Source organism: Xenopus tropicalis, chromosome 3 (assembly GCF_000004195.4).
Source record: "Xenopus tropicalis strain Nigerian chromosome 3, UCB_Xtro_10.0, whole genome shotgun sequence".
Taxonomy (NCBI): Eukaryota; Metazoa; Chordata; class Amphibia; order Anura; family Pipidae; genus Xenopus; species Xenopus tropicalis.
The window spans coordinates 108,566,939-108,581,888 of NC_030679.2; the positions used below are offsets into that span (position 1 = coordinate 108,566,939).

Sequence of the window (14,950 nt, forward strand, 5' to 3'; positions counted from 1 at the left end):
AGATAAAGGAGCACAAGTTGCAATATCTAGAATAAGGCATGATATTAATCCCAAACTAACAGCCAGCAAGCTCTTAAATCCTCTGTCAGGAGTCATTCAAATATAATATACTCTTGGCCTGTGTTGGTAGAAGTTGTTTGTATGCTTTAGAAACTCTACTATAGTTACTATATAAAATACCCTGCTGTGTAGCCACAGGGGCAGCCATTTAAGATGGAAAAAAGAAGAAAAGGCACAAGTTATGTAGCTTATAACAGATAAATTACATACTCTGTACTCTACAGAGCTTATCTGTTATCTGCTATGTAACCTGTGCCTTTTCTCCTTTTTTCAGCTTCAATGGCTGCCCCCATGGCTACACAGCAGGGTATTTATATAAACTATAGTAGGGTTTCTTCAGCAAACAAACAAGTGTTACCAGTGCAGGGCAACAGTACATTATATTTTAGATAATTTGATACATTTTCATTTTTTGGTGGTACTGTTCCTTTACAGATCAAACATTTAGGGTGATGGCACACAGGATGGTTTGTTGCCTTTGGGAAAACTGTGCCGCTGCCAATAAAACACATAAATCAGTACCAGATGATGAACATCTTTTGTTCAGCTCACTCTTGTTATATTTTGAACAAACATTCCAATTGTTCTTGATTCAGAATGTTGTCACTAGATGTTCCATAAATGTTCTAACGATATATACACCCTATTAGATTCCTGGTGCTGGCAGGCATGCTGCCACACTCTTAAGACATTTGGGCACTAAAGAATGATTTAGAAAACACAGAATCAACGGTACAATTTACCTTACATCAGGGAGATATACAAACATAGTACTTATCTATATTTTGGATATTGTTTCTTACTTGGTTTAAGTTTTTTTTTTTTGGTAACTATGAAAACTGAAAATAAATTAAAGGGGATTTACTTATTCATTTGGGCTTATGGAGGAAAGGTGCATGAACTAACATGATCTAAACTTCCAGAAATATATATAAATGTATTTTCTTACACAGGCATACTGGATAGAGGAAATCATGTTAGTCTGTCTGTGATTGCAGGAAAGTGTTCCCCACTTCCCTTAAGCTGGACATACATGTGGCGATCTGATGATGTTTCGTGCGACCATCGGTCGCACGAAACATCGTCAGGGCTGTAACAGCAGATAAGGAGGTAGAAACAATAGGATTTCTACCTCCTTCTGCTGATTCAGCCCTGATGGCAGATTTTGGTCAGGCGCCTTCTATGGCGCCCAATCAAAATTTTCTAACCTGGCCGATCGGCGAGTCGTCCGATATCAGCAGCTTCCTGCGATATCGGTCGACTCACCAACATGCCATACACGCACCGAATATCGTACGAAACGAGGTTTCGTACGATAGTATCGGTGCGTGTATGGCCAGCTTTAGGCTAACCTCTAATAAAACACCTAATTTACTTTGTCTACTGTGAAGTGATGGGTTCTAGGAACTTGAAATCCCTCTACTTTCCCTAGTGAGTGGTGCACAAGCTATCTTGAAATCCCAAGTGGGGTAGGGAACTGGTCCCTCTGAGCACAGACAGACTATCATGATTTCCTTTTAATCTCTTGAATTAGGAATGCCCATGTAAAAATAGAAATACATTAATATTTATTTAGGAAGTTCATATAATGCAATTAAATGCATATATGTATATTTTCCATTGTGAAATTGTCTTATAGCCCATAGGTTGCAAGTCACATTAAACTTATTTACAGTTAACATGAAAAGGATTCCACAACTTAGTCCAGTAAGTAAGTGACCCCACTAGTTATTTTTTGGTGCTGTGCCTTATAAAGAACCATTTTTTTTAGGTGATTTTCATAAGGAATTAATGGCTGTGAGAACCACGCGTGTTTTGCATGTAGTTGTTAATTTTCATTGGGGGGGGGGTAAAACTTTTAGGGTGTATAAAAACCTTCCTTCACTTCATTTCTTCCATACATACTAATGTTATAATTGTTGTAATTAAGAATCATCTGGCTTATCTGGAATGAGGCACGCAATACAGCAACAATTACTTTTTTACATAATTCAGTAATATGGCTAATTAGCAATTAAGCCATAACATAGTAAGTTAGGTTGAAAAAAGACGTACGTCCATCACGTTCAACCATAATGCCTATATCTAACCTGCCTAACTTCTAGTTGATCCAGAGGAAGGCAAAAAACCTGAATCTGAAGCCTCTCTAATTTGCCGCAGAGGGGAAAATTTTCCTTCCTGACTCCAAGATGGCAATCGGACCAGTCCCTGGATCAACTTGTACTAAGAGCTATCTCCCATAAGCCTGTATTCCCTCACTTGCTTAGAATCCATCCAGCCCCTTCTTAAAGCTATATAATGTATCAGCCAGCACGAATGATTCGGGGAGGGAATTCCACAACTTCACAGCTCTCACTGTAAAAAATCCTTTCCGAATATTTAAATGGAACCTCCCTTCTTCTAAACGGAGTGGGTGCCCTCGTGTCCGTTGGAAGGACCTACTGGTAAATAAGGCATTAGAGAAGTTATTATATGATCCCCTTATATATTTATACATAGTTATCATGTCACCTCTTAAGTGCCTCTTCTCATGCTACATGCTACAAAGCTGTACAAAAACCAGGCAAGTCTGCAACATCCATCTGAATTCACTGCAAATTAGCAACACTAAGGGGCCGATTCACTAATGTACGAATCCCGAAATCCGATCATTTCACAAATGTCACAAAAATTCTTTGTTTGAATACAAAAATTTTGTACTTACGATCTGAAACTTCCGAAATTTTCGTGTTGAAGCGATCATTTGCAAATGGGGATCCAATAGTCACGAAATTTTCGTATCCCAACGATTGTAAACAGCGCAAAGTCCTTTCTGAATTTGACACTTCAATGCATGATGTGGGAAGCTTTCCAAAGGACTCAATGGCACTCTGCAGCTCCAACCTGGCCAAAAGAAAGTCACAATACTGAAACTTGAATGAATTCCGAAACTTTCGTACTCGTTGCAACAAATATATATTAACGTAAATATCGTAGAAAATACACACAGTTCTAAAACTTAGAAAAAATACACATTTTTTGTATTCGGACTTAATGGTACATTGATAAATGGGCCCCTAAATGTAGAATTATTATGTGGCAGTTTTTAAAGAGGAAAGTAGGTGTACCCTTTAACAGGTTTGTTAGATCATTTTAATGCGTTACGTGCCAAGGTACTCCTCTTGAAAGCAACACTGGTTTTAATCAATCTTCCACTGTGACAGTATTATTTGTTATAGATAGTACTACAGGAACAATTTGTTATAGATTTCTTGGTCAAAATGTAAGAACATCCAGATGTGTTAAAAACATCAGCCAAGACTTCTACCTCCAAGGAGAGATTCATTTTAGTTTCCCAAGCCTTCACACGAGAGAGTTACTGAACTCTAGGCTTTGGATTATAATGACATATCATATGTACTGTGGAACTTTATGGGTGAAAGAAATGTTTTGGAAGGTCAGTACTTGGACAATGCTTTTTCTGGCAGCAGATATAGCACTGGGCCTTTTTGCATATTTATCGACTCTTCTATAGTAGTTTTTCTCCCTATTTTAGTTTGCAAACTCTTTTAGACTGTATCAGATTGGCTGGGATTTGTTGATGGAACAGCAACATTATAGTCTTGGGGCCTCATTAATGTTGGCAGGGTAAAATGTTTTTTGCATTAAAAATCACAACTCTCTGAGCTCACAAAATGAACTTCCATTTGCAGCACCATGTATATCATCAGGACATAGGCATGCGTTGGTAGTCCCCCTTCCTTGCACTTCATTCAGGACTAACAAGGAAGGAGTTTCAAAGGACAGTTAGTTTACTGGAACCATGCAAAAAAATTGCAGTTAGCACCTTTTTGCACAGTATTTTTCCACATTGACATGAATTTGGTGCCCATTTGGTAAATCTGCATCTAGTCGCCAGGGCATCAGTGTAACTATTGTATCTATGATGGCGTTTGGGTGTGATTCATTAGGTGCAAGGAGGCGCAGTTTGCCAAGGGGATCCTGCAATTACTCCATACTTACGGGAAGTGAAATGTATACTTGTACCCTGTTTCACAATGGGCGTATTGATGCATGATGCTAGTTTGCTATGGCAGTTACTGTGTTTTCACTGGTGCAACTCTGTGCTAATATTTGTTCCTAACACATCTCCCTGCGGTTGTAATGAAGAACTTTTGCCTTGGGTTTAAAGGGACATTACCGTTACATACTGTTAATACTGTTTCATTTTTCTATGCCAGTTTTGTTTTCTGACATATTATACATTGAGATGTATTATATTTATATAGTTAAAAGGTCAATGTATCTGTTTACTCTGCCTCAGCTGAACTGTATCTTAGTCATGCTGATAGATTAGCTAGAGGTATCTCAAAGCAGCAGTGTAGTAAATGTTATTGAGCCTTTCCGATAAAAGATACTTGTCTTATTAGGGCTCTGGCACACGGGGAGATTAGTCGCCAGCTACAAAACTCCCTGTTCGCGGCGACTAATCTCCCTGAGTTGCCTTCACCTGCCATCCCACCGGCGAAAATGTAAGTCGCTGGTGGGATGGCACACGCGGCGGCGCAATTTCGCACAAATCGCCGAAAAACCCTTGCGAGGCAACTTCGGCGATTTGCGCGAAATCGCGCCACCGCGTGTGCCATGCCACCGGTGACTTACATTTTCGCCGGTGGGATGGCAGGTGAAGGCAGGTGAAGTCGCCCGCGAACAGGGAGTTTTGTCGCGGGCGACTAATCTCCCCGTGTGCCAGAGCCCTTAAACACAGAGACTGATACTGAGAATATATCTACAATATCTGCCATAAAGTTAGATAGGGTTGGTGGGTGCTAGAGAGACTGCAGAAATAGTCATATGAGGACTAGTCATATAAGGAAATGGATTCCTCTGTTCAAGTAAATAAAATTGCAACACCAGTGGGAAAGGATTTTGGTGATATTAGTCGCCCGCAGTAGCAAAGATTTGTCTTGGGCGACTAATCTCCCTGTGCCAGTACAGTGTAGTCTAGATGTTGTCAGCATAGATTTCACTATTTCTATACTACATCGGTGCAAGTGTACTGGTAAGTTCATGTGGATGAGGAAGCAGTGTTACGGGAGTGAATTTCTACATTAGGGTGAGTTAAATATCTATAGCCCTCAACTCTTCCAAATACTGTTTTTTGGGAATACTAGGACCCAGGCCCAGGCTGGCAGTCTGGCAAATGCCTGAGAGGCTGCTGTAAGATTCCATAGATAATCACTATATACTGTAGTGGGCTGGTGGGACCTCTGTGCAATTGCAATGCCAGGGCCTTTTTTGAATCCCATTCCAGACCTGCTAGGACCTAGCATGCCAGGGTCTTTGTTTTTTTTTGTTTTTTTTTCAACAGTAGCCCTGCATCCCTTAATTACCAGAAAATATGCCCTGCTGCAGCAAAATATTTCTTAGAAATGCTGGATGCCAAAAATATCCTGTTTGATCACATATATTTTTTTCACAGTTCATCTTTTGCCAGCTTATCCAATTAATTACTTTATATCAAACAAGGAAGTTTATAGTCACCGGGATTCCTCAAGGCAAAATCCACCTTATCTTAATTTATTGCACATTTATTATTTAGGATATAAACTTCAGTAGATACTCTTATCATTCTTTAATAACCAACAATATAAGTGTTATAAGTGTTCCTTATCTCACAACAATGTGACCCAATCTCTGTAACATCTACCTGATGATGTAGGCAAGTGTGACTTTAGCCTTAAAGGAAAAGAAAGCTACTCCAGCATTTTATTGCCAATAGATTAGTCACAGTAGTGCAAGCTAGAATGCTATTTTTATTCTGTAGAATGCTTTACCATACCTGAGTAAACAGCCCTAGAAGCTTTCTCTGTTTGTTTAAGACAGCAGCTGCCATTTTAACTTGGTCTGACTTCACTTCCAGGCAGCAGCATGGGGTCAGGGAACAGCTCTGGGTTTAGATTACAGCACAGGTGGGAGGGGGGAGAGAGCAGATAGGGGAGGAAGAGAGAGGTGCAAACTGAGCAGGCTTGTGCCATGCCCTTAAGGATTTTGATAAGATCGTGTATACAGAAAAGAAGAAAGGGGACACAGTGTTTTTTTTACTGAGGCTCAGAGCAGCAGTTCTGCAAGTGTTTAAAGTGGTACTGACATGAAAAAAACTACTTTTTAAAATATTAATCTACATATAAAGTTATATTTTTCGCTGTTAGGGCTGCTTTTGTAAGTAATTGTTACTTAAAGTTCCTAAACCTGACTTTTTTGCCAACCTGACTGTCCCTTCTCAAGCTGTCAGTTATAGCTTCTAATGCTAACGGCTTACTGCTGCACAAATATGGCAGCCCCCTCAGAGGAATATGGGGGATCAGATGGGTAAAATAATAATTGGACAAATACTTTTATGGCAAAATTATTATTGCAAAGACAATGTTATGATAGATGTAAAAAAGGTTTCATTTCTGGTGTCAGTATCTCGGCTTTGTTTGCATGGACCTTTCTGATAAAGCTTACTTAGTTTTTACCTTTCCTTCTCCTTTAAAGGAGACCTTTCCCTCTTCATGACTGCTAATTTAGTTTGGTACCTTTCGTGCCTCACATTACAGGAAGCATAGTTAAGTAGATAATAGATTTGATTTTTAATACTTCTGAAGATATACCAGCTGGCATTATAGCCGAACAAACCCTTTTCTTATTTTTTTGAAAGAAATAAAGTATTTGTAACGTCAGAAATAAATCACCCAATTCCAACATTTTACACCATTTTACACCTATATACAAATGCATACATGACAATGTTCTGTACTTCCTGCCGTTGGAGTAAGGAGCACACAGATTCTGACCTCCTTTTGCCAACATAGTAGATACAATGGATTTCAAGTACAGTCTTACTGTATAGCAGAGTATTATTGCTAAAGAAATGATAGCATTGTCTGTAGTGTTTATTTTTTTAAAATAAACTTTGTTTGTTGCAACAACCGAAGCAAATAGAGGCACTGTACTATGTCACAGTGGCTTTTACAATCATGATATTGCAAAACAAGCTTTCACTCCATTGCAGTTAACACAGAGACAAGAGTATGTTTAGTCTAATTAAAGTATAAAAGGTTATGTTTCTAAGGCCAACACAGAATAAATATACACCTATGTCCCTGCTTTATCAAAATAACTTTGTACATATTAGCCATTCTAATTTTCTTTCTAAATATCTAAGCATATGTTTGATTTTAGGATTTTCCCAGCAAGATGATATGCTGTTTGTTCTCTCACACACAGTCAGCCATCTGCAAATTTGCAGCTCTGTATCAGGTTTTGACATCGGGCCCAAAGACACTTGCCAGCACTGTCAAGGCTTTCTCCATAAACATCCTAATACTCATTTTTTCTTTTTTTGCCATGTTAGCTATTTATACCTGGATTCTAAATTGTCATACCTTAAAAGAACTCTTCAGATCGTTTGGAAGAGGTAAGCTGGGCACACGCACAGATTTTCACAAAATCTGGTCAGTTTCCAACCAAACTGTATGATGGTCTGAGCCAGCATGTGGCCCCCGAAATAATGGCCTAGTCATGCAGTTGAAATGTCAGATGAATGAAATTCTGCCTACATATGTGTGATTTATTTATACTTATCTCAGACTTCTTGTTAAATGGGTTAGTTAGTCAGATGTCGGGGAAGTTTCCTATGTGTACATCATTAAAATGTCAAGTGTTTTTATATTTTGAGTGGTCAGATCACAGATCAAATTTTGTAGTTGACTGGTACTGTTGTATCTGATCAGAAATGGAAAAAAAACCTGAATAATGTCTTTTAATTGCAGTTGACATAAAAACCAAGGTGTCAAATAGGTTATTATTTTAGTTTTTTGGCTGGACTTTATATCCAGTAAGTCCAGAAAAACACTGGAAACAGCAGGAAATATTCGTCTAACAACTGTTTGCCTTGTTTGCTGCAGAGTAGTGCTGTCCTGTTGTCCTCACAGTAATGCCTGTCTGCGAGCCAGTTCCTGGGTGTGTCACTGACTGATTTGTAGGGTAGTTAGAAAATGACAAAATTAAATAACAAAATCTGTACACTTGGCCACTTAAACGCTGCCATAAAATAGTTGTCCTGTTCTCTGCTGTGATCATTATTATGTGTGTGGCTGCATGGTTGGGGGGATTTCACATATTTTAATTCCTACCAAAGTGCAGTGAACAAGGCCACTTTATGCAGAATGGTTGTTGATGACTTCCAGCTTCTGAGGACAGCTGCAGAGTGTTAGGGAAGTTTTAAGGCTTGAAAGTTAGACAGCCCTGTCATATGAGAACTTCTAGTGGTGTTATTGGTATGCACTGCTATGTGAATGCAGGAATGTAGTATAGCCCTTTTATGGTGGACTTGCTTGAAATCATTGTTTTAATTCAAAAGGTAAGTGCTCCAGCCTAAGGGCTACAAGCAAAATGTTTGTTGGGTACCTCTTGCTTTTTGGAGTTTCGTATTGAACTTAAAAATCTAGTAAAAATTTGTTTTTTATCTTATAGTGGATTATAGGTTCATGGCACGAGGTGTTTCAGTCAAATTGCAAGTAAGCTGCCAGTGGGAAAGTGCATAGCCATCGCAATTTTCTATAAGAAGAAGTGGAGGTCAAAACACACATGTTGCATGATATACATGTAGAAATTGGCATTCTGGAATTGTTTGCATTAAGTCTCTCAGTTTAATTATTAGCATGTGGGAGAAGCTCAATAGACTTCTGTCCAAAACCAGTCACAGCTGCAAATGCCTTGTGTTGCCTGAAGGGAGAACCAGTACTTCCTCCAGTACTTTCTGCAGTTGGTTTAGGAAAGCCATCACAATTGGGCTGTCCCAGTAACTACTGCTAGAAAGATTTTGATGGGGAAGTTTCAGGGGAAACTAGGATACAGAACTTTGTATCCATATACAGGTGTTTGATCAATACTGCATACAGAGCTGTCAGTTTGCAAATAGCTGATCAAATACATTTTACTCTTACACATAGGCATTTTCATAAATTTGGGATGCAGGTTTGAGCATACCATAAGCCATAATCTAATTATTTATAAATTATTGTACCAGGTTTTACCTACGAATATTTAGATCTTTATTTTGGCATAGCCAGATTGCATTGCATTTTTCCAAATGCAACACTCACTTTACATTTTTTTATGCTTCAAACATACTCAACATATATTAAAATTGAGAAATATTATTTGAACTCAAAAACTAGGTTTAAAAAATACTTTTAAAAACATATAAACATACTCCGTGTACATTTTAGTAGATGCCTTTGTTTCAAAAATCATACAATCTTTTCATAAGGAACACTTAGGAAAAGGGTAGAGTATTTCTTGGTTAGGACACAATTGCTATGGCTACCTCATGCTGCTATCACCAATGTTAGTGTGGAAATAAGTAAAGGTCAAAAAAAGCCAGTGTTTTACATTTGATACATTCCAATCCCTGGAAGTTGTAACTCCTTTTCTACTGCTGATATGGAACTGAATACACCTCCTGTTGGCCATTATAGCCAACAGGCTATAACATATTCCCATATAGCAGCTAAGGAAAGATGGTGGTCCCACAAGTAGTAAACAATATAGATTTACAAGGTCCAGGGACTATGGTCGCCAAATTTAAGTTAGCAACTCAGGTTGTGAGTCTGCTTTGTGTAACGGATGATAAAGCATTGGCTTTTCTTGTCTTTTAATCCACAGTCCTGCAGTGCATAACATGTTTGGGCAGTCATTTGGTTGTGTGTGATGTTTCAAAATGGCCTTCCAGGCCCTCTTGACATGGCAGTTGGACGGAATTAGTCCTAATATAATATAATAGAGTATCTGTATGTCACAGCACCTCTATGTTAACTGACCTATTTTTTGTTAACTAATAGATGTGTCTGTTTTCATTATTTAACACACATTTGTCTTTTTCTGGGCTAGGCCGGGTTCTCTGCGGCTCCTGCAAGGGCAGTTTCAGCCATGAAGAATATGAACTTGCCAGACCTTCCACGAAACATCAACATTGGTGACCTCAACATTAAAGTTCCCAACCTCTCTCATTTTGCCTGAAAAATAATCTGTGTAATGGTGCTTAATGTGATGTCTTTCAGGTATCATCTCATAGGAAAACATGTATTTAGTACCTTCCCTATCAAAAAGGGATTAAGAAGCCACTGTATGAAACAGTGTGGCCTAATATGTATATATTGTACAACTTTGATAAAGGAATTCTATGTTGATATGCAAAAGTATCTTTTATTTGATAATATGTTAGAGCAGAAAGAGTGCTGTAATAATTAAAGTGCTGAATTAAAATGAATTTCATGTGTATACTAATTCCAGGCAACTTAGTAGAGTGGGAAGAAAGATTATATAAAGGAAGCACATCTGATCTGAAAATTTAAAATATATAAAACCTTTTTAGAATAGATCTTTACACGTATAAAACCAAGCCACTATCATTTTCAGTGGAGATTCATTAAAATATTTAGGAACTCCATTAAAAATATTCTGCCATTACTAGTTGTTATAATCCCTTTTCTTCTATGTGTACTAAATATTACAGTTACCCTAATTTAGCAACTCCAAAGAATTGCTGTTCAGTAAACAGGATTCCCCATAGCAGCTGTTTAGCAGAGAGCCACATTTGCAGCCATGTGGTAAGAGCCAGTCACTGAGTCATATCCTTTATCCAAAGAACATTGCAGATGTTAAAAAAGATGCATTTTAATGTAAACATGGTATTAGTTGGGAGGGAGAAAGCTGAAATACAAATGACTGCTATATAAATTGAGCTATTATACATGCAGATGTATGGGAAGGTGTCCAAAGATTTCTTCTATAAAATGATGTGCAGCAATCTCTTTCCGTACAGAACCCTGTGATCTAATGCACCACTTGCCAGAATCTTCAGCCAGTTATTCAGAATATGTTGGGATGGTATACAAGAGCTTTTAGGGGCCATAAATCATTCTTGGCAACTCCTTCCTCTTTCTTATCTGTATGCTCTTTAGGGCAAGGATCCACAACCCTTTAAACCCAGAGCCCTGTATGTTATCAAGGACAGGATTAACAACATGTGGGAACAGCCCTTTGCAAATACAGGCCCATCAGGAGCACAGCCATTAGCAAATTATGTTATTTTTGCTTTTCTGCTTGTATATTAAAATGGGAATTGGAGTCAGTAAAGTTTACCTGTGACAAGATGTAAGGAAATGTAAATGTATTTTCATTCTTGCTACTAATATCCTTTGTACAACACAAGTTTCCCTAATGATAGCAACATTCTAAGACCATTCTACAATTTTAAGGATACTTTACATATTTGTGGTTTAAAAGGAAAGATATACATTGTCTACTTGCCAACCACCAAGGCTTAGACCGCCAAATATGGCGGCTCTGAACAACAGTGTCTGGCTCTACTCAGATGAGAAATATACGATTATGAGTTTGGGGAAGGGGCCAATGCACCTGAGAAAATATGTGGGGGTTTACTTCTCCTTTAAAGGAGAAGGAAAGGTAAAAACTAAGTAAGCTTTATCAGAAAGGTATATGTAAATGCAGCCATAAGCACTTACAGTAAAGCTACACTGATGAGTCCTCAATCAAAAGAAACACAGGATTTCTTGTAACCTTTTTTGTAAACATGTTCTTAGGGTATCTGACTTCCTCTCTCAGAAATTTTTTTTCATTCCTGGGGCAGCTTTCTCCTCTCACCCTGCTCCCCCCTCCCATAAGAATTCATAAAACTCAACTCCCCCCACCATTAGGAATGTGTAATCTGATCTATAAGAATAGAGCTGCAAGCATAAATCTATGAAGACCAAGCTAAAATGGCAGCTGCAATCTTAAACAGAGAAAGATTCTAGGGCTCTTTATGATAAAGCTTTCTGCAGAATAAATATAGCTTTCTAGGTGGCACTAATGGGGTGAATCTATTGGCAGTAAAATGCCAAAATGACTTTCCTTCTCCTTTAAAGGAGAACTATACCCCCAGGCGCAAAAAGCACCCTTAACTATCATTGGCTAGACCCCCCTTACCTCTCCTTTACTGCATAGTTTTAAAGTTTACAATGTGTCCCTATCGCTAAGTGTCTTCAGTAGGTAAGAAGATGTCGGCGAGGTACGCGGCTGCACTTCTCTGCAATTTTAGTTAGCGATTAGCAATAGGATTGTAAACATTAAAATCATGCGGTGAGGGGGGTTTACCCAATGATAGCTAAGGGTGCTCTTTGCGCCCGGGGGTATAGTTCTCCTTTAAGCATTACTGCTGTTTCCTTACAGAAATACTATTGAGCAATGACAAGATGAAACCTCTTAGAATTTAAAATAATCTAGGTTGTATCCACCCATATCCTAAACCACTAAAGTGGATAAACAGCTGTGGTTTGAGACAAATTGATGTAGAAGCCCCAAAGTATCAGTGCAACACTCATACAAAACTGGGAAGACAAAAGCTTTCAGTAAATGTTTGATATTCTTTTTGTTCCTCTCATTTTGTAATGCATTACTGTAGGGTATAGATACTGTACTGAAGGGGCGTTAATGATAAACAATAATTGAAAAGCTGTAGGGTGGCATGTGTTGGTGTTATTGAGGTGTGTCATTTGCTCTGTTCCTCACAGAACTACTTCTCCGAACTTACATATGTGAAAAGTGCAGTTACATGAAACAAATAACAATCAAGAACATCCATTGCGTCATTGCTTAGCAAATCATAACATTTTGCATTTCTTTCTTGTATTGGATCTTACATTAACCTCTCCCAGCTAGGAAGCTTGATATGGCTGTGAGCACCCTTTCTACTGATCTGTTTAAATTAGTGGTGGCATACTTTCCCAAAGAGCAGTACAGTGAAGATTTTGCATGAAGAAAATTCTAACCAGTCCTATGCTTGAGGGTGGTCTGGTCAGTAGATGAAAGTTGTATACATTTGCAGATCCATCAAAGCTAGTTGTGTAGAAGAAGGTTCCTGACTAGGATTTCATAATTATTTCTCTTACCATGTATATAGCATTAAGCTTCTAGGATGAACTTGAGACTTAATTGTGTAAGCCACTTATCTGTTAAATTTAACTTGTCATATGACACACTAATTTCTCCTAGTGCATTGATGGCAGGAAGGTGCACAGTCAGTTTAGCTTTTAGTGAATTTATCACTTGCCTCTGTGCCTTACCTTACCTTGGAAACAGGGGTGCTGTGGCTTTATGCAGATACACAATAAATACAATTTTTAATCATTGGGTCTAGTACAAGAGAGTCAATATGCAGCCATCTCTGACTTAAACTGCAATACAAAACCTCAAGCAACAATTGCAGTCGCAAGTAACATTACTTAAGGACCATTGCCTGCAATCTATTTCTTATTTATAGTCTCTACAGTCAAGGTTGCCTAAAATTTGCTGCATATTTTTACTGTGCCAGTCAGCCCAGTGTGACTGCTTAAACCAAGGTCTAAAGAAAACAAAGCCAATTGCAGTACTTTTTAAATATGTAGTTATCAAATAGCGGCCACAAAAATGTAAATGGAAAAATTTAACAAGATAATATTATGAGTGAAAGTAATAGTTTACCAAGGTAATATTATGAGTGAAAGTATTACATATAAACATTTATTTAATAGCTTGGCATAAATATTTGACGAGACATATTCTGGTATAAAAAGAGAGAATGGAACTGTTCAGCACCTTGGACAGCAGAACTGTTAGAGCCAAGGGGCTTTGGATATATAAAGGAATCAATAACTATATCATGTACTTTGCCCTCTTGAGCTCATTTCATTTCAATTTCAAGATGTTTTTTTAATAATGCTAAAGTAAGTTTATTATCCAGTACCACTAGGTCCTTCTCTATAAAGGATTTGCCTAACCTAGGTATAAAAGTCTTGCATATTTTTAAATCTCATATGCATGAACTTATTTTTATCAGCCCTGAATATCATCTGCAATTTAGCTGCCCAGATTGCCAGCTTGTCCAAATCCTCTTGCAAGCATGACCTGGGTGGATTTAATTGTCCTGAATAGCTTTGTGTTATATGCAGATACATTGCTTACAATGCCCACTACAAGTAACTTTTAAACACAAGTGGACCCAATACAGGACCCTGTGAAACCCCATTAAAAACTCTACTCCAAATGTTTTTGGCAGTTTTCCCATGTACACACAGAATTACCAAGATCAAAAGACCATAGTTAAGCAAGCAAATATTTATGCAGCACTGTATCAAAAGCTTAAGCAAAATCCATGTATACTACGTCTACTGCAACCCTACAAATCAATTCACTGGCACCACACCAGATAAAAATTAGAAAAAAAGGCCTATATAAAACTGAACTAAGCTCTCAAAGTACATTGTTCTGTTAAAGGAAACCTATACCTCAAAACAATGTTGGTCTCTATAAAAATACTTCATAAAAAAGCTTATATCTAAAGCCCTGCTTCATGGAAAAAAACCCATTTTCATAAAAATATACTTTTTTTTAAAAATATCTTTTTATTTAAGGTTTTCCAATTCCGTTATTTACAAAGTTGGCACCATAAAATCAGAGAGAACATATTTTACAGATCTTACAAATTTGGTGCAGAAAAGCATAAAGTTATAACATAAAACGAAAAATGCGCAACTTTTCGCGTAAGTTTTAACGCTACGCAAAATGCGCAACTTTTTACGCAACTTTCGTAATGGATAGGAAAACTCGCGTTTTTACGCAAAAATCGTATTGGATCCGAAAAATTCGTAAAGAATCCGAAAAAATCGCAAAACATACGAAAAAATCGCAAAGTACCGATCATTACGAAAAAAACGCAATCGGACTCCATTCGACCCGTTCGTGGGTAAGTAAATCAGCCCCTTAGTATCAAGTCTTAAAGGGGGTTATAGATTAGATGTTTAATACTTCATCCATGGTCCAT

The 14,950-nt window shown here is 37.9% G+C and overlaps 1 protein-coding gene across 2 annotated transcripts in view; it reads left to right on the forward strand.

The window, feature by feature from the left end:
• ap3s2 (adaptor related protein complex 3 subunit sigma 2) overlaps positions 1-10,358 on the forward strand; it is a 33,537-nt gene extending 23,179 nt beyond the window's left edge. The window contains exons 6-7 of one of the 2 annotated variants that reach the window (XM_012958920.3): positions 7,439-7,501; positions 9,979-10,357. In XM_012958920.3, coding sequence (XP_012814374.1) covers positions 7,439-7,459 — 21 coding nt within the window. In that variant the 3' untranslated portion in view covers positions 7,460-7,501; positions 9,979-10,357. 2 annotated transcript variants of the gene reach the window in all.
• The last annotated feature ends 4,592 nt before the right edge of the window (positions 10,359-14,950 follow it).